General features: G+C 46.9%; 1 protein-coding gene and 1 long non-coding RNA gene across 2 annotated transcripts in view; both read left to right on the forward strand.

The window, feature by feature from the left end:
* The window catches only part of LOC124020306 (rab11 family-interacting protein 4A-like), a 23,398-nt gene extending 22,125 nt beyond the window's left edge, over positions 1–1,273 (forward strand). The window contains exon 11 of the mRNA XM_046335659.1: positions 1,229–1,273. Coding sequence (XP_046191615.1) covers positions 1,229–1,273 — 45 coding nt within the window. The remainder of the gene's footprint in view (positions 1–1,228) is intronic.
* A 5,284-nt stretch (positions 1,274–6,557) lies between these two features.
* Positions 6,558–7,226, forward strand: LOC124020300. The gene is made up of 2 exons (XR_006835948.1): positions 6,558–6,728; positions 6,790–7,226. It is a non-coding gene; the product is annotated as an uncharacterized LOC124020300 (long non-coding RNA).
* Positions 7,227–20,920: the final 13,694 nt, after the last annotated feature.

Genomic DNA, 20,920 nt, shown 5'->3' on the forward strand with positions numbered 1-20,920 from the left:
TGGGGTAGAGTAGAATGGGGTAGAGTAGAGTGGTGTGGGGTAGGGTGGGGTAGAGTAGAGTGGGGTAGAGTAGAATGGGGTAGAGTAGAGTGGAGTGGGGTAGGGTGACATACAGAAATCAGCAGGAGAGGGGACGGTTGAGCTACAGGCTCATGTTAGTCACTTTGTGTCAAATGTCATTTTATTTGTTTAAAAAAATCTCTATCTTTTGATTGACATTCTCTCACGCTCTCTCTCCCCCTTCCTACCCTTCCTACCTCCCTCCCTCCCTCCTGTCCTCCTCGCATTCCCTCCTGTCCTCCATCCTGTCCTCCTTCCCTCCCTCCTGTCCTCCTCTCTACCTCCCTCCCTCCCTCCTGTCCTCCTCCCCTCTCCCTCCTGTCCTCCTCCCTCCCTCTCATTCTCCCCGTTCCCTCCCTCCCTCTCATTCTCCCCGTTCCCTCCCTCTCCCTCCCTCCCTCCCTCCCTCCCTCCCTCCCTCCCTCCCTCCCTCCCTCCCTCCCTCCCTCCCTCCCTCCCTCTCATTCTCCCCGTTCCCTCCCTCTCCTCCCCTCCCTCCCTCCCTCTCATTCTCATTCCCCGTTCCCTCCCTCCCTCCCTCCCTCCCTCCCTCTCATTCTCCCTGTTCCCTCCCTCCCTCCCTCCCTCCCCCTCTCATTCTCCCCGTTCCCTCCCTCCCTCTCCCTCCCTCCCTCCCTCTCATTCTCCCCGTCCCTCCCTCCCTCCCTCCCTCCCTCTCATTCTCCCCGTTCCCTCCCTCCCCTCCCTCCCCTCCCTCCCTCCCTCCCTCTCATTCTCCCTGTTCCCCTCTCCCTCCCTCCCTCCCTCCCTCTCATTCTCCCCATTCCCTCCCTCTCATTCTCCCCATTCCCTCCCTGTCCCTCCTGTCCTCCTCCCTCCCTCTCATTCTCCCCGTTCCCTCCCTCTCATTCTCCCCATTCCCTCCCTCTCCCTCCTGTCCTCCTCTCCCTCCCTCTCCCTGTTCCCTTCCTCCTGTCCTTGTCCTCCCACTCTCCCTCTCCCTCCTGTCCTCCTCCATCTCCCTCTCCCCGTTCCCTCCCTCCCTCTCCCACCTGTCCTCCTCTCCCTCCCTCCCTCTCCCCGTTCCCTCCCTCTCCCTCCTGTCCTCCTCTCCCTCCCTCCCTCTCCCCGTTCCCTCCCTCTCCCTCCCTCTCCCCGTTCCCTCCCTCTCCGTCCTGTCCTCCTCCTCCTCCCTCGTCTCCTCTAGTTGGTGGATGCTCTGAAGGAGCAGGAGTGTGTTAACTCCGTCTGAGACAGTATATGGATAAAATCATCCTGGCCATTCTGGACCACAACCCCTCTATCCTGGAGATCAAGAGTAACAGTTAAACACACACACACACACACACACACACACACACACACACACACACACACACACACACACACACACACACACACACACACACACACACACACACACACACACACACACACACACACACACACACACACACACACACACACACACACACTTCCACGCCTGGGGATGGGACAGATCTTAAAACAACTGACAGCTGTCTGTGGTTTACAGCTGAAACTCGCCGTCTACTCTATCTGTCAATCAACTGTTAGATGTCCCGCCTCCTTTATCTATCCCACCAATGATGAACTGTTATTATGTTGCCAAGAAGAGAAACTGTGGTACTGAATGACATCTATCCGGAGACTGGCAGTATTATGATGGTGTTCACTTTATGATGATGATAATTATTCTAAGTTAGGTTGACACACACTCTCCCTCTGGGTTCACGACCTCCAGGATGACTGGCCACTAGCCTACAACGATGTCATCATTTACTATGATGATGATAATTATTCTAAGTTAGGTTGACACACACTCTCCCTCTGGGTTCACGACCTCCAGGATGACTGGCCACTAGCCTACAACGATGTCATCATTTACTACTGATTTAACAATGAGGAATATTTGCAAACCAGAGCGCGGCACTTTTAATTGGTTAACTGAGCTGTTCGATCACGTTCAAAAGTGGGTAAAGGTCGTAGGTGAGGTCGTAGTGTAAGGTCGTAGTGTAACAGATGGCGTGGGTAGGTTAAGACGAGGGATTTTAAGATTCCTTGGGGTTAAGGTCTGATAGCTTGGTAGAGATGGGAGTCGTTGGTCATATTATGGACCGTTCGGGTGTTTGATGCCGGGATACAGTAGAATCAACCGTGAGGTGTGTCTCACCCCCCCCCTCCCCCTCCTGTCCTCCTCCCTCCCTCCCTGTCCTGTGTCAATAGTCACCTCCATCAACCGTGAGGTGTGTCTCACCCCTCCCTCCCTCCCTGTCCTCCTCCCTCCCTCCCTGTCCTGTGTCAATGGGGACCAAGGGTGTGTCTCACCCCTCCCTCCCTCCCTGTCCTGTGTCAATGGGGACCAAGGGTGTGTCTTAATGGTCACCTCCATCAACCGTGAGGTGTGCAACAGGGACCAAGGGTGTGTCTCAATAGTCACTTCCTCTTCCTGTCTTCTCTTTCATCTACACTGACAGGACAGGTGAAAGATGCCCCACTCAGATACTTCCTTTCACCTGTCCTGTCTTCTCTGATCAGTTCAAATCAAGGTAAGGAGATGAGGCTACTTCAGACCACTGAGACTCACCCCTCCCTCCCCCTCCTGTCCTCCTCCCTCCCCCCTCCTGTCCTCCTCCCCTCCCTCCCCCTCCTGTCCTCCTCCCTCTCCCTCCTGTCCTCCTCCCTCCCCCTCCTGTCCTCCTCCCTCCCCCTCCTGTCCTCCTCCCCCCCCTCCTGTCCTCCTGTCCTCCTCCCTCCCTCCCTCCCTCCCTCCCCCTCCTGTCCTCCTCCCTCTCTCCCCCCTCTCCCTCCTGTCCTCCTCCCTCTCCCTCATGTCAATCAAGGAAAGGAAAGGAAAGGAAAGGAAGGAGATGAGGCCACTATCAGACCACTGAGACTCACCCCAAGTTTCCACGCTCCACGCTGATTCCTCTGGTCGGGGAGACGTGAAGGTTCTAACTTCTGATTCTATGATCCAGTTCCTCTCTGGGCGTGAAGGTTATAACTTGTTATGAAGTGTCATGACCTGTCATAAGCATTTAAGACAGGCGTCGTACTGGTGTCATAGCGTTGTTTATAGGCTTAACGATGCATAGTGAACAAAGTGTTAATAATAATGACACCCTGTTCCCTATATAGTGCACTACTTTGGACCAGGGCCCAATGATACCCTATTCCCTGTATAGTGCACTACTTTGGACCAGGGCCCAATGATACCCTGTTCCCTGTATAGTGCACTACTTTGGACCAGGGCCCAATGATACCCTATTCCCTGTATAGTGCACTACTTTGGACCAGGGCCCAATGATACCCTGTTCCCTGTATAGTGCACTACTTTGGACCAGGGCCCAATGATACCCTGTTCCCTGTATAGTGCACTACTTTGGACCAGGGCCCAATGATACCCTATTCCCTGTATAGTGCACTACTTTGGACCAGGGCCCAATGATACCCTGTTCCCTATATAGTGCACTACTTTGGACCAGGGCTCAATGATACCCTGTTCCCTATATAGCGCACTACATTGGACCAGCGCCCATAGGGATTAGGGTGCCATTGGGGATGCATAAGACAGTGTAGGTAATACTAGGAGTATAACCAGCTTGTTGTGCTATGTAGTAGTGTATAACCACCGTGCACTGAGTTCACTGGGTCCTGTTCAATAGGGACACATTGTTTTGAAACTGAGTCAAACGGTACAAGTACCTACCTGAACATGTCCAATAAGAACAAATGTTTTTTTTGTTTTCCGTTGCGAAACGTTTTTGCCACGCTGTGCCCTAATAGTGAACACGACCCCACCCAGGACTTTGAGAAAGGCCAACGAGAGGTATCAAGGTGGTAGTCGTTTAGGGGGAGAAACCTGACGTTCCACTGAAGTCAAAATGTTCACTCAGTCATGCCAAGATGAGGGAGACGAGGTGAAAACGTCACCTAAGTGGAAGTTAGGATTTGCCTCCTAAGAGAATAAGTCACATGAGTTGTTAGGACAATGTCTATGAAGGTTAAATGTTTATTTTTCATACAGATCTATAAAATGATAAACGTTGGGGACGTGTTAAGTTCGGACGGTCTTTTGATCAGACTGGAATGAGGGTAAGGAGATGTCAGAGCATTGGAGGTGAGATCTGGTAGTCACTATAATCAATGAATCGCCACGACGATAATCCCTGGATCTAGGGTGTGTGTGTGGGGGGGGGGGCTCATATATAGAGTGTATAGGTTCTGTAATACCTATAGATTGAGAGAGCTCTTTTCTGTGTATGTCATGATTGTACTGTGCCACACACACACACACACACACACACACACACACACACACACACACACACACACACACACACACACACACACACACACACACACACACACACACACACACACAGACACACAGACACACAGACACACACACAGACACAGACACAGACACAGACACAGACACAGACACACACACACACGCACACACCACAGTAGCTTGTTGAATCCACAGTACTGTAGATGGATAGATAGCCACGACTTCAGGTCATTGATTTCACCTCGTTAATAACTGTGTCTCTAAAGAAGAGTCTGTGGAGACAGACGGTGTGATGTCACACTAACACTAGTTTTGCTTTGTTGCACAAATTATACTAATGAGCTGTTTTCTCATGGGTTTTCATGTTTTCTCATGTTTTCTCATGTTTTCTCATGTTTTCTCATGGGTTCTCATGGGTTTTCTCATGGTTTTCTCATGGTTTCTCATGGTTTTCTCATGGTTTTCTCATGGGTTCTCATGGGTTTTTCATGTTTTCTCATGGGTTTGTCATGGGTTTGTCATGGTTTCTCATGGGTTTGTCATGGGTTTGTCATGTTTTCTCATGGGTTTCTCATGGGTTTCTCATGGTTTTTCATGGTTTTCTCATGGGTTCTCATGGTTTCTCATGTGGTTTCTCATGGTTTCTCATGGTTTTCTCATGTTTTCTCATGGGTTTCTCATGTTTTCTCATGGTTTTCTCATGGGTTTCTCATGGTTTCTCATTTCTCATGTTTTCTCATGGGTTTCTCATGGTTTTCTCATGGGTTTCTCATGGTTTCTCATGGGTTCTCATGTTTTCTCATGGGTTCTCATGGGTTTCTCATGTTTTCTCATGGGTTTCTCATGTTTTCTCATGGTTTCTCATGTTTTTCATGGTTTCTCATGTTTTCTCATGTTTTCTCTCATGGGTTTCTCATTTTCTCATGGTTTCTCATGGGTTTGTTTTCTCATGGTTTCTCATGGTTTTCTCATGGTTTTCTCATGGGTTTCTCATGGTTCTCATGGGTTTCTCATGGGTTTCATGTTTCATGTTTTCTCATGGTTTCTCATGGGTTCTCATGGTTTCTCATGGGTTCTCATGGTTTCTCATGTCTTATTCAGTTTCTTGTTTTTCTTTGTGCCTTTTGTAAATGAGCAATGAGGTGTCACCATTAGATTGAGGTTTTTTTTCTCATGTTTTTCTAGTTTGTCCGTTGGTCATCGTCGTTAGTGAGCTTTTTATATCAGTTTGCTTTTCCAACACGTCGTCGTAGCATTGTTCACACGTTGTAAAGTTTCTACAGGATCTAGTTACAGTTTGTATTGATGTGCCACTGACTCATGGGTTCTAAACACTAGTATTTTATACAGTTAAACAAAAAAAGGATTTCTATCCTAGAGATGATATTCTGTGTGACCTGGAAATGTTAGCACATGTTAATGACGTTTTCTCGACTGTGTTTACTAAACAACATCGATAGGCCGTTTCTGGAACAGAGAATTAGAATCATTCTAATTCTGTGTGACTGAAAACAGCCAAGGTTTCATGGGTTAAAATCCCATGGTTGAATACTGTGAATCTCTGGCCCTGAGTTGAGTACTTTAACAACGCATCCTACCATCATTTTCTCCTTGAGGTCATGTAATCACTGACTAGGAAGGGATTGGATTAAGGGAATGCATGTTTGCCCTCATGCTTACACCTGTCTTAACGTTTCAGATCAGTGATGACTTTGAGGAAGGGAGGATGCATCTGTGACCATTAGAACAGGCTTTAGATCAGATCATGATTTTTCGAGGAAGGGAGGATGCATCTGTGAGGTATTAGAACAGGCTTTAGATCAGATCAGTGATTTTCGAGGAAGGGAGGATGCATCTGTGAGGTATTAGAACAGGCTTTAGATCAGATCAGTGATTCGAGGAAGGGAGGATGCATCTGAGGTATTAGAACAGGTTTAGATCAGATGTGATGACTAGATGAGGAAGGGAGGATGCATCTGTGAGGTATTAGAACAGGCTTTAGATCAGATCAGTGATGACTTGAGGGATTGAGGATGCATCTGTGAGGTATTAGAACAGGCTTTAGATCAGATCAGTGATGATATTGAGGGATTGAGGATGCATCTGTGAGGTATTAGAACAGGCTTTAGATCAGATCAGTGATGACTTTCGAGGAAGGGAGGGACTGTGTTTACTAAATGCATCTATGAGGGATTAGGAACAGAGAATTAGAACAGGCTTTAGATCAGATCAGTGATGACGTCGAGGAAGGGAGGATGCATCTGTGAGGTATTAGAACAGGCTTTAGATCAGATCAGTGATGACTTGAGGAAGGGAGGATGCATCTGTGAGGTATTAGAACAGGCTTTAGATCAGATCAGTGATGACTTTGAGGAAGGGAGGATGCATCTGTGAGGTATTAGAACAGGCTTTAGATCAGATCAGTGATGACTAGGAGGGGAGGATGCATCTGTGAGGTATTAGAACAGGCTTTAGATCAGATCAGTGATGACTTCGAGGGATTGAGGATGCATCTGTGAGGTATTAGAACAGGCTTTAGATCAGATCAGTGATGACTTTGAGGGATTGAGGATGCATCTGTGAGGTATTAGAACAGGCTTTAGATCAGATCAGTGATGACTTCGAGGGATTGAGGATGCATCTGTGAGGTATTAGAACAGGCTTTAGATCAGATCAGTGATGACGTCGAGGGATTGAGGATGCATCTGTGAGGTATTAGAACAGGCTTTAGATCAGATCTTTAGATAGAGATATCGTGATGTGTTCACCTCACGCTAAAGATCGCCGATGTAGTTCTGCTCATGTACTGTAGGTCTGACACTGACTTACTTATAGGATGTTGTACAAACTTAAAAATGTAAATAAAATGAATTTGCTTTGGCATGACCAAGGACCGAGTGGCTCTCGTGTGTTTTTTAATGACACTTTACAATGTCTTATTTAAGTGAAATGTAGCCTGTTTTTATGAATGTTACATGAGTTGGATCCTTGATGTATGACGTTGGAAATGTTTTTTATGTAACAAGTCATGTACTTTGTCGTATTTCTAAGTCAGCAGAGAATTAGTTCCTATAAAACTCACAGGCTGTGTTTACACACTATTACATTTTTATATCAATGTTTTATATTTTTTTAACCTTTATTTAACCAGGCAGGTCAGTTAAGAACAAATTCTTGTTTTCAATGGCGGCCTGGGAACAGTGGGTTTAACTGCCTTGTTCAGGGGCAGAACGACAGATTTGTACCTTGTCAGGGGTTTGAACTCGTAACCTTCCAGTTACTAGTCCAACGCTCTAAACACTAGGCTACCCTGTCACCCCTCTAACCACTAGGCTACCCTGTCACCCCTCTAACCACTAGGCTACCCTGTCACCCCTCTAAACACTAGGCTACCCTGTCACCCCTCTAACCACTAGGCTACCCTGTCACCCCTCTAACCACTAGGCTACCCTGTCACCCCTCTAACCACTAGGCTACCCTGTCACCCCTCTAACCACTAGGCTACCCTGTCACCCCTCTAAACACTAGACTATCTGTCGCCCCTCTAAACACTAGGCTACCTGCCACCCCTCTAACCACTAGGCTACCACTCTAACCACTAGGCTACCTGCCGCCCCTCTAACCACTAGGCTACCCTGTCACCCCTCTAACCACTAGGCTACCCTGTCACCCCTCTAACCACTAGGCTACCCTGCCACCCCTCTAACCACTAGGCTACCCTGTCGCCCCTCTAACCACTAGGCTACCCTGTCGCCCCTCTAACCACTAGGCTACCCTGTCGCCCCTCTAACCACTAGGCTACCCTGTCGCCCCTCTAACCACTAGGCTACCCTGTCGCCCCTCTAACCACTAGGCTACCCTGTCGCCCCTCTAACCACTAGGCTACCCTGTCGCCCCTCTAACCACTAGGCTACCCTGTCGCCCCTCTAACCACTAGGCTACCCTGTCGCCCTCTAACCACTAGGCTACCCTGTCGCCCCTCTAACCACTAGGCTACCCTGTCGCCCCTCTAACCACTAGGCTACCCTGTCGCCCCTCTAACCACTAGGCTACCCTGTCGCCCCTCTAACCACTAGGCTACCCTGTCGCCCCTCTAACCACTAGGCTACCCTGTCGCCCCTCTAACCACTAGGCTACCCTGTCGCCCCTCTAACCACTAGGCTACCCTGTCGCCCCTCTAACCACTAGGCTACCTGCCGCCCCTCTAAACACTAGACTACCTGTCGCCCCTCTAACCACTAGGCTACCCTGTCACCCCTCTAACCACTAGGCTACCCTGTCGCCCCTCTAACCACTAGGCTACCCTGTCGCCCCTCTAACCACTAGGCTACCCTGCCGCCCCTCTAACCACTAGGCTACCCTGCCGCCCCTCTAACCACTAGGCTACCCTGCCGCCCCTCTAACCACTAGGCTACCCTGTCGCCCCTCTAACCACTAGGCTACCCTGTCGCCCCTCTAACCACTAGGCTACCCTGTCACCCCTCTAACCACTAGGCTACCCTGTCGCCCCTCTAACCACTAGGCTACCCTGTCGCCCCTCTAACCACTAGGCTACCTGTCGCCCCTCTAACCACTAGGCTACCCTGTCGCCCCTCTAACCACTAGGCTACCCTGTCGCCCCTCTAACCACTAGGCTACCCTGTCGCCCCTCTAACCACTAGGCTACCCTGTCGCCCCTCTAACCACTAGGCTACCCTGTCACCCCTCTAACCACTAGGCTACCTGCTCTAACCACTAGGCTACCTGCCGCCCCTCTAACCACTAGGCTACCTGCTCTAACCACTAGGCTACCTGCCACCCCTCTAACCACTAGGCTACCTGCCGCCCCTCTAACCACTAGACTACCTGCCGCCCCTCTAACCACTAGGCTACCCTGTCGCCCCTCTAACCACTAGGCTACCCTGTCAACCCTCTAACCACTAGGCTACCTGCCGCCCCTCTAACCACTAGGCTACCTGCCGCCCCTCTAACCACTAGGCTACCCCTCTAACCACTAGGCTACCTGCCGCCCCTCTAACCACTAGGCTACCTGCCGCCCCTCTAACCACTAGGCTACCCCTCTAACCACTAGGCTACCCTGTCACCCCTCTAACCACTAGGCTACCTGCCGCCCCTCTAACCACTAGGCTACCCCTCTAACCACTAGGCTACCCTGTCACCCCTCTAACCACTAGGCTACCTGCCGCCCCTCTAACCACTAGGCTACCCCTCTAACCACTAGGCTACCCTGTCACCCCTCTAACCACTAGGCTACCCTGTCACCCCTCTAACCACTAGGCTACCCCTCTAACCACTAGGCTACCCTGTCACCCCTCTAACCACTAGGCTACCCCTCTAACCACTAGGCTACCCTGTCACCCCTCTAACCACTAGGCTACTCTGATTCAGACAGGGGGCCGGAACATACTAATCATGTGGACTACAAACTGACCTCAAGACCCCAAACAGGTATAATACATGACTAAAACATCATCTTTTCAAATCCTGCTGTTTGTATTGGATCACATCTCTCTTATGCCTGGTAATACTTTGGAACAGAGTTCCTCATCTCTCTTATGCCTGGTAATACTTTGGAACAGAGTTCCTCATCTCTCTTATGCCTGGTAATACTTTGGAACAGAGTTCCTCATCTCTCTTATGCCTGGTAATACTTTGGAACAGAGTTCCTCATCTCTCTTATGCCTGGTAATACTTTGGAACAGAGTTCCTCATCTCTCTTATGCCTGGTAATACTTTGGAACAGAGTTCCTCATCTCTCTTATGCCTGGTAATACTTTGGAACAGAGTTCCTCATCTCTCTTATGCCTGGTAATACTTTGGAACAGAGTTCCTCATCTCTCTTATGCCTGGTAATACTTTGGAACAGAGTTCCTCATCTCTCTTATGCCTGGTAATACTTTGGAACAGAGTTCCTCATCTCTCTTATGCCTGGTAATACTTTGGAACAGAGTTCCTCATCTCTCTTATGCCTGGTAATACTTTGGAACAGAGTTCCTCATCTCTCTTATGCCTGGTAATACTTTGGAACAGAGTTCCTCATCTCTCTTATGCCTGGTAATACTTTGGAACAGAGTTCCTCATCTCTCTTATGCCTGGTAATACTTTGGAACAGAGTTCCTCATCTCTCTTATGCCTGGTAATACTTTGGAACAGAGTTCCTCATCTCTCTTATGCCTGGTAATACTTTGGAACAGAGTTCCTCATCTCTCTTATGCCTGGTAATACTTTGGAACAGAGTTCCTCATCTCTCTTATGCCTGGTAATACTTTGGAACAGAGTTCCTCATCTCTCTTATGCCTGGTAATACTTTGGAACAGAGTTCCTCATCTCTCTTATGCCTGGTAATACTTTGGAACAGAGTTCCTCATCTCTCTTATGCCTGGTAATACTTTGGAACAGAGTTCCTCATCTCTCTTATGCCTGGTAATACTTTGGAACAGAGTTCCTCATCTCTCTTATGCCTGGTAATACTTTGGAACAGAGTTCCTCATCTCTCTTATGCCTGGTAATACTTTGGAACAGAGTTCCTCATCTCTCTTATGCCTGGTAATACTGTGGAACAGAGTTCCTCATCTCTCTTATGCCTGGTAATACTTTGGAACAGAGTTCCTCATCTCTCTTATGCCTGGTAATACTTTGGAACAGAGTTCCTCATCTCTCTTATGCCTGGTAATACTGTGGAACAGAGTTCCTCATCTCTCTTATGCCTGGTAATACTGTGGAACAGAGTTCCTCATCTCTCTTATGCCTGGTAATACTTTGGAACAGAGTTCCTCATCTCTCTTATGCCTGGTAATACTTTGGAACAGAGTTCCTCATCTCTCTTATGCCTGGTAATACTTTGGAACAGAGTTCCTCATCTCTCTTATGCCTGGTAATACTTTGGAACAGAGTTCCTCATCTCTCTTATGCCTGGTAATACTTTGGAACAGAGTTCTCATTTAAAGTCACTTGGAGCTGATTTGCTGGTGTGTTTTTGTCCAACAGTCTTTATGTCCAACAATATTAAATAAATAAATTATCAGAAAACCATTTAGCCAAATCTGAATGTAGGCCAACCCCCTGCCTGGATACTTACAGTCAGTCATTTACATGTCTGTCAATTGTCTTACTGGTCCCCCTGCTGGATATTAGAGTCATTTACATGTCTGTTGGCCCCCTGCTGGATATCAGAGTCATTTACATGTCTGTGGGCCCCCTGCTGGATATCAGAGTCATTTACATGTCTGTTGGCCCCCCTGCTGGATATCAGAGTCATTTACATGTCTGTTGGCCCCCCTGCTGGATATCAGAGTCATTTACATGTCTGTTGGCCCCCCTGCTGGATATCAGAGTCATTTACATGTCTGTTGGCCCCCCTGCTGGATATCAGAGTCATTTACATGTCTGTTGGCCCCCTGCTGGATATCAGAGTCATTTACATGTCTGTTGGCCCCCCCTGCTGGATATCAGTCATTTACATGGCTGTTGTAATGCCATTCCACAACCGCGTCGTGTCGCTGTCGTCATCATTCCAACAGAATGATACTGATCGCGTCGGCAGCCAGCAGTAAATCACAACATTGAATGGTGATGAGTGTAGCTAGCTGACTGTAAGTGATAACTGTAACGACAAGTTAATATCTTATCCTAGATTTGAATCATATAGCTACGATCATCACACTACTTTCCTCTGCACTTAATTGATTTTCACAGGTTGACATGCATTATTGTGTAAACTATATCTAGAATTTGTCAAGTGATTTTAGCGGGCTAACTTAACAAGCTAACATGACTTGCTAACGAACCAAACCATGTGCCTGTGTGACTCACTGTCCAGCTATATTGTTTCAGACAACTTCAGGCCACTATTCAGTAGGCAAGCATCACCTACTTGATTAGCAATCATTAGCATACACCTGTGTGTGTGTGTGTGTTTTCCAAGACCATGCCCATGGTGTTCTTCAGAACTTGGACACGCTACCCAATCTTCATCTACAAGGATGATGAAGATGATGGTAACTTGGAGATGGAGGAAAAGAAGAGAGAGGAGGGGGGTTACCAGGTCCCAGAATCAGCTGGTGGTCTCTGAAGAGGAAGAGGAGGAGGAGGGGGGTTACCAGGTCCCAGAATCAGCTGGTGGTCTCTGAAGAAGAGGAGGAGGAGGGGGGGGTTACCAGGTCCCAGAATCAGCGGTGGTCTCTGAAGAGGAGGAGGAGGAGGAGGGGGGGGGTTACCAGGTCCCAGAATCAGCTGGTGGTCTCTGAAGAAGAGGAGGGGGTTACCAGGTCCCAGAATCAGCTGGTGGTCTCTGAAGAGGAAGAGGAGGAGGAGGGGGGTTACCATGTCCCAGAATCAGCTGGTGGTCTCTGAAGAAGAGGAGGAGGAGGGGGGTTACCAGGTCCCAGAATCAGCTGGTGGTCTCTGAAGAAGAGGGGGGTTACCAGGTCCCAGAATGAGCTGGTGGTCTCTGAAGAAGAGGAGGAGGACTGGGAAGCAGAGATTAACAACATCAAACTATGTTATGGTGAGGAAGTTACACACTTTCAGTTTTGTCATTTGGGATATGAAGGGAAGGGGGGGGGCGTTAAAAGCAGACATTGAATATCCCTTTAAGCATGGTGAAGTTATTAATTACACTTTGGATGGTGTATCAATGGCTGTGGTAGAAAACTAAGGATGGATCAACAACATTATAGTTACTCCACAATACTAACCTAAATGACAGAGTTTAATGGCTGTGATAGGAGAACACTGAGGATGGATCAACATTATAGTTACTCCTCAATACTAACCTAAATGACAGAGTGAAAAGAAGGAAGCCTGTACAGAATAAAAACATTCCAAAATGTGCATCCTGTTTGCAACAAGGCACTAAAGTAATACTGCCAAAAAAAATGGCAAATTGTATTGTTGTCCAGAATACTTCCATTATGTTTGGGGTAAATCCAACACATCACTGAGTACCACTCTTCATATTTCCCAGCACGGTGGCTGGCTGCATCGTCTTATCTGCAAGGACTAGGGAGCTTTTTAGGATCAAAATAATGAGATTTAAAAAATAATATGATTGAATCTTTATTTAACTAGGCAAGTCAGTTAAGATCAAATTCTTATTTACAATGACGGCCTACCAGGGAATAGAGATAAGCATAGGAAAACTCCTAGAGGAAAACCTGGTTCAGTCTGTTTTTTTCCACCTTTCAGCAGACACTGGACAAGATGAATTCACCTTTTTAAAACACAAGGCCAAACATGCAGGACAATAACCTAAAACACAAGGCCAAATATACACTGGAGTTGTTTACCAAGATGATACTGAATGTTCCTGGCCTTTTTTAAACTTAAATTGGCTTGAAAATCAATGGCAAAACAGGAAAATGGCTGTCTAGCAACTTGACAGAGCTTGAAGAAATGTTTTATAGAATAATGGGCACATATTGACCAATCCATTCTTCAAAACACCTTTAGCATCTCAGATTGATTGGTGTCTTGTACAAAACCCCCAGCAAAACCCCCAGCATTATCCAACCTCCCCATGTTTTATTGTCGGGAGGGTTCATTATCCAACCTCCCCATGTTATTGTAGGAGGGTTCATTATCCAACCTCCCCATGTTTTATTGTAGGGAGGGTTCATTATCCAACCTCCCCATGTTTTATTGTAGGGAGGGTTCATTATCCAACCTCCCCATGTTTTATTGTAGGGATGTTTTATTGGGGAGGGTTCATTATCCAACCTCCCCATGTTTTATTGTAGGGAGGGTTCATTATCCAACCTCCCCATGTTTTATTGTAGGGAGGGATCATTATCCAACCTCCCCATGTTTTAATGTAGGGAGGGTTCATTATCCAACCTCCCCATGTTTTATTGTAGGGAGGGTTCATTATCCAACCTCCCCATGTTTTATTGTAGGGAGGATTCATTATTCAACCTCCCCATGTTTTATTGTAGGTATGGTTCATTATCCAACCTCCCCATGTTTTATTGTAGGGAGGGTTCATTATCCAACCTCCCCATGTTTTATTGTCGGGAGGGTTCATTATCCAACCTCCCCCATGTTTTATTGGTTCATTATCCAACCTCCCCCATGTTTTATTGTAGGGAGGGTTCATTATCCAACCTCCCCATGTTTTATTGTTGGGAGGGAGGGTTCATTATCCAACCTCCCCATGTTTTATTGTAGGGAGGGTTCATTATCCAACCTCCCCAGGGAGGTTCATTATCCAACCTCCCCATGTTTTATTGTAGGGAGGTTTCATTATCCAACCTCCCCATGTTTTATTGTAGGGAGGTTTCATTATCCAACCTCCCCATGTTTTATTGTAGGGAGGGTTCATTATCCAACCTCCCCATGTTTTATTGTAGGGAGGGTTCATTATCCAACCTCCCCATGTTTTATTGTTCATTATCCAACCTCCCCTCATTATCCAACCTCCCCATGTTTTATTGTAGGGAGGGTTCATTATCCAACCTCCCCATGTTTTATTGTAGGGAGGATCATTATCCAACCTCCCCATGTTTTAATGTAGGAGGGTTCATTATCCAACCTCCCCATGTTTTATTGTAGGGAGGGTTCATTATCCAACCTCCCCATGTTTTATTGTAGGGAGGGTTCATTATCCAACCTCCCCATGTTTTATTGTAGGGAGGGTTCATTATCCAACCTCCCCATGTTTTATTGTAGGGAGGTTCATTATCCAACCTCCCCCATGAAGGGTTCATTATCCAACCTCCCCATGTTTTATTGTAGGGAGGGAAGGGTTCATTATCCAACCTCCCCATGTTTTCCAACCTCCCCATGTTTTATTGTTGGGAGGGAAGGGTTCATTATCCAACCTCCCCATGTTTTATTGTGGGGAGGGTTCATTATCCAACCTCCCCATGTTTTCCCCATGTTTTATTGTAGGGAGGGAAGGGTTCATTATCCAACCTCCCCATGTTTTATTGTTGGGAGGGAAGGGTTCATTATCCAACCTCCACATGTTTTATTATATGGAGGGAAGGGTTCATTATCCAACCTCCCCATGTTTTATTGTAGGGAGGGAAGGGTTCATTATCCAACCTCCCCCATGTTTTATTGTAGGGAGGGAAGGGTTCATTATCCAACCTCCCCCATGTTTTATTGTAGGGAGGGAAGGGTTCATTATCCAACCTCCCCATGTTTTATTGTAGGGAGGGAAGGGTTCATTATCCAATCTCCCCCATGTTTTATTGTAGGGAGGGAAGGGTTCATTATCCAACCTCCCCATGTTTTATTGTAGGGGGGGTTTATTATCCAACCTCCCCCATGTTTTATTGTTGGGAGGGTTCATTATCCAACCTCCCCCATGTTTTATTGTTGGGAGGGTTCATTATCCAACCTCCCCCATGTTTTATTGTTGGGAGGGTTCATTATTCAACCCCCCCATGTTTTATTGTAGGGAGGGAAGGGCTCATTATCCAACCTCCCCCATGTTTTATTGTAGGGAGGGAAGGGTTCATTATCCAACCTCCCCCATGTTTTATTGTAGGGAGGGAAGGGTTCATTATCCAACCTCCCCATGTTTTATTGTAGGGAGGGTTGATTATCCAACCTCCCCATGTTTTATTGTAGGGAGGGTTCATTATCCAACCTCCCCCATTTTTATTGTAGGGAGGGTTCATTATCCAACCTCCCCATGTTTTATTGTAGGGAGGGAATGGTTCATTATCCAACCTCCCCATGTTTTATTGTAGGGAGGGAAGGGTTCATTATCCAACCTCCCCATGTTTTATTGTAGGGAGGTTTCATTATCCAATCTCCCCATGTTTTATTGTAGGGAGGTTTCATTATCCAACCCCCATGTTTGATTGTAGGGAGGGTTCATTATCCAACCTCCCCATGTTTGATTGTAGGGAGGGAAGGGTTCATTATCCAACCTCCCCATGTTTTATTGTAGGGAGGGAAGGGTTCATTATCCAACCTCCCCATGTTTTATTGTAGGGGGGTTTATTATCCAACCTCCCCATGTTTTATTGTAGGGAGGGTTGATTATCCAACCTCCCCATGTTTTATTGTAGGGAGGGTTCATTATCCAACCTCCCCATGTTTTATTGTAGGGAGGGTTCATTATCCAACCTCCCCCATGTTTGATTGTAGGGAGGGTTCATTATCCAACCTCCCCATGTTTGATTGTAGGGAGGGTTCATTATCCAACCTGTTTGAAGGGAGCAGCTGATGTAATAGTTGTTCTAGAATGTGCTAAGTAGGGGTCTGTTTGAAGGGAACGACTGATGTAATAGTTCTGTTCTAGAATGTGTTAAGTAGGGGTCTGTTTGAAGGGAACAGCTGATGTAATAGTTCTGTTCTAGAATGTGTTAAGTAGGGGTCTGTTTGAAGGGAACAGCTGATGTAATAGTTCTGTTCTAGAATGTGTTAAGTAGGGGTCTGTTTGAAGGGAACAGCTGATGTAATAGTTCTGTTCTAGAATGTGTTAAGTAGGGGTCTGTTTGAAGGGAACAGCTGATGTAATAGTTCTGTTCTAGAATGTGCTAAGTAGGGGTCTGTTTGAAGGGAACGACCGATGCAATAGTTCTGTTCTAGAATGTGCTAAGTAGGGGTCTGTTTGAAGGGAACGACTGATGTAATAGTTCTGTTCTAGAATGTGCTAAGTAATAGTTCTGGGTCTGTTTGAAGGGAACGACCGATGCAATAGTTCTGTTCTAGAATGTGCTAAGTAGGGGTCTGTTTGAAGGGTACAGCTGATGTAATAGTTATGTTCTAGAATGTGTTAAGTAGGGGTCTGTTTGAAGGGAACAGCTGATGTAATAGTTCTGTTCTAGAATGTGTTAAGTAGGGGTCTGTTTGAAGGGAACAGCTGATGTAATAGTTCTGTTCTAGAATGTGCTAAGTAGGGGTCTGTTTGAAGGGAACAGCTGATGTAATAGTTCTGTTCTAGAATGTGCTAAGTAGGGGTCTGTTTGAAGGGAACAGCTGATGGTGGTTATTTGATGAGGTATAACACGATACCAGTTGTTGTTGTTGTTGTTTGATCTCAGGTGCTTTATGAAGCATGTTTGTTGTGTTTGGATGGATTTGAAAGATGCTTCCTGTATTCTAGATGTTGTTTGTGTATCGGTAAGGCCCTCTGCTACACGAGGAGCTGATGGGAAGACATTAAGTAGAGAATGGACCAGCATGCACCATGTCTAATATATTGATAGTATCTAGGGGGTGGGGTTTATGCTTAAACAATCAAGACATCTGTTTTTTTATGTAAATGTTTTTTGATTCTATAATTTGTTCTTTGTTCTTTCTGAACATACTTTCTGATATCTGCCTAAGAAACGTTTGATTTGTGTAATTATTTTCCCTATAGATCGGAAATGTTAAATTACCAGTAGTATCCACCAGGGGGTGTCAGTGGTCTTCCTCCTCACCAGGCTGTATGGCCTGGATCATTACTGAACCAGAAGTCAGGTCTCCGTTAATTCAAAAAGCAATACAACCTTCAACCATGTTGTTTTCAAATACTGCTGTTATACAGTGAGTCTATTATAGCCAGCGTGTGTAGTTGTGTTATTCACAGTCAGATTTATACACCATAAAATACACACTGTGTGTCATGTGTTTATAACAGGGTGTGTGTCCACGCACCAGCATCATTCCCTGCGTTGCTCTGATAAGCACACACACAACAGGAATAATCACTTTATTCAGAGGAATAAATCACATAGTCTAGTTCATCACAGCTGTCTAGGTACAGTACATATCTTAACTGTGTCCCCTATATCAGCCTGTGTTCAGGTCTGATGAGGTGTCCCCTATATCAGCCTGTCCAGGTCTGATGAGGTGTCCCCTATATCAGCCTGTGTCCAGGTCTGATGAGGTGTGTCCCCTATATCAGCCTGTGTCCAGGTCTGATGAGGTGTGTCCCCTATATCAGCCTGTGTCCAGGTCTGATGAGGTGTGTCCCCTATATCAGCCTGTGTCCAGGTCTGATGAGGTGTCCCCTATATCAGCCTGTGTCCAGGTCTGATGAGGTGTCCCCTATATCAGCCTGTCCAGGTCTGATGAGGTGTCCCCTATATCAGCCTGTGTTCAGGTCTGATGAGGTGTCCCCTATATCAGCCTGTCCAGGTCTGATGAGGTGTGTCCCCTATATCAGCCTGTGTCCAGGTCTGATGAGGTGTCCCCTATATCAGCCTGTGTCCAGGTCTGATGAGGTGTCCCCTATATCAGCCTGTCCAGGTCTGATGAGGTGTCCCCTATATCAGCCTGTGTTCAGGTCTGATGAGGTGTCCCCTATATCAGCCTGTGTCCAGGTCTGATGAGGTGTCCCCTATATCAGCCTGTGTCCAGGTCTGATGAGGTGTGTCCCCTATATCAGCCTGTGTTCAGGTCTGATGAGGTGTCCCCTATATCAGCCTGTGTCCAGGTCTGATGAGGTGTCCCCTATATCAGCCTGTGTCCAGGTCTGATGAGGTGTCCCCTATATCAGCCTGTGTCCAGGTCTGATGAGGTGTCCCCTATATCAGCCTGTGTCCAGGTCTGATGAGGTGTCCCCTATATCAGCCTGTGTCCAGGTCTGATGAGGTGTCCCCTATATCAGCCTGTGTCCAGGTCTGATGAGGTGTGTCCCCTATATCAGCCTGTCCAGGTCTGATGAGGTGTCCCCTATATCAGCCTGTGTCCAGGTCTGATGAGGTGTGTCCCCTATATCAGCCTGTCCAGGTCTGATGAGGTGTCCCCTATATCAGCCTGTGTCCAGGTCTGATGAGGTGTGTCCCCTATATCAGCCTGTCCAGGTCTGATGAGGTGTGTCCCCTATATCAGCCTGTGTCCAGGTCTGATGAGGTGTCCCCTATATCAGCCTGTGTCCAGGTCTGATGAGGTGTCCCCTATATCAGCCTGTGTTCAGGTCTGATGAGGTATGTCCCCTATATCAGCCTGTCCAGGTCTGATGAGGTATGTCCCCTATATCAGCCTGTCCAGGTCTGATGAGGTGTCCCCTATATCAGCCTGTGTCCAGGTCTGATGAGGTGTCCCCTATATCAGCCTGTGTCCAGGTCTGATGAGGTGTGTCCCCTATATCAGCCTGTGTCCAGGTCTGATGAGGTGTCCCCTATATCAGCCTGTGTCCAGGTCTGATGAGGTGTCCCCTATATCAGCCTGTGTTCAGGTCTGATGAGGTGTCCCCTATATCAGCCTGTGTCCAGGTCTGATGAGGTGTCCCCTATATCAGCCTGTGTCCAGGTCTGATGAGGTGTGTCCCCTCTGGTATTTTATGATAGGCTTGGGACTGGTTGTTATGGGGTCGGGATTTGTTGTTATGGGGTTAGGACTGGTTGTTATTGGGTCGGGATTTGTTGTTATGGGGTTAGGACTGGTTGTTATGGGGTCGGGATTTGTTGTTATGGGGTTAGGACTGGTTGTTATGGGGTCGGGATTTGTTGTTATGGGGTTAGGACTGGTTGTTATGGGGTCGGGATTTGTTGTTATGGGGTTAGGACTGGTTGTTATGGGGTCGGGATTTGTTGTTATGGGGTTAGGACTGGTTGTTATGGGGTCGGGATTTGTTGTTATGGGGTTAGGACTGGTTGTTATGGGGTCGGGATTTGTTGTTATGGGGTTAGGACTGGTTGTTATGGGGTTAGGACTGGTTGTTATTGGGTTAGGACTGGTTGTTATTGGGTCGGGATTTGTTGTTATGGGGTTAGGACTGGTTGTTATGGGGTCGGGATTTGTTGTTATGGGGTTAGGACTGGTTGTTATGGGGTTAGGACTGGTTGTTATTGGGTCGGGATTTGTTGTTATGGGGTTAGGACTGGTTGTTATGGGGTCGGGATTTGTTGTTATGGGGTTAGGACTGGTTGTTATGGGGTTAGGACTGGTTGTTATGGGGTTGGGACTGGTTGTTATGGGGTTGGGACTGGTTGTTATGGGGTTGGGACTGGTTGTTATGGGGTTAGGACTGGTTGTTATTGGGTTAGGACTGGTTGTTATTGGGTCGGGATTTGTTGTTATGGGGTTAGGACTGGTTGTTATGGGGTTAGGACTGGTTGTTATTGGGTCGGGATTTGTTGTTATGGGGCTTTAGGAATGGTTTTATTTATTATTATTTTTTTCACCTTTATTTAACCAGGAAGTGGAGAACAAGTTACAACTGCGACCTGGCCAAGATAAGCAATGCAGTGCGACACAAACAACAACAACAGAGTTACACATGGAATAAACAAGTATACAGTCAATAACACAATAGAAAAAGTCTATATACAGTGTGCAAATGGTGTGAGGAGGTAAGGCAATAAATAGGCCACAGTAGCGAAGTAATTACAATATAGCAACTTAACACTGGAGTGATAGATGAGCAGATGATGATGTGCAAGTAGAGATCATGATTTGCAAAAGAGCAGAAAGCAAATAAAAACAATATGGGGATGAGGTAGGTAGATTGGGTGGGCTGTTTATGGGTTTGGGACTGGTTGTTATGGGTTAGGACTGGTCGTTATGGGTTAGGACTGGTTGTTATGGGGTTGGGACTGGATATGGGGTTGGGACTGGTTGTTATGGGGGGGTTTGGGACTGGTTGTTATGGGTTAGGACTGGTTGTTATGGGGTTAGGACTGGTTGTTATGGGTTAGGACT

This window comes from Oncorhynchus gorbuscha, unplaced genomic scaffold, assembly GCF_021184085.1.
Source record: "Oncorhynchus gorbuscha isolate QuinsamMale2020 ecotype Even-year unplaced genomic scaffold, OgorEven_v1.0 Un_scaffold_807, whole genome shotgun sequence".
NCBI lineage: Eukaryota > Metazoa > Chordata > Actinopteri > Salmoniformes > Salmonidae > Oncorhynchus > Oncorhynchus gorbuscha.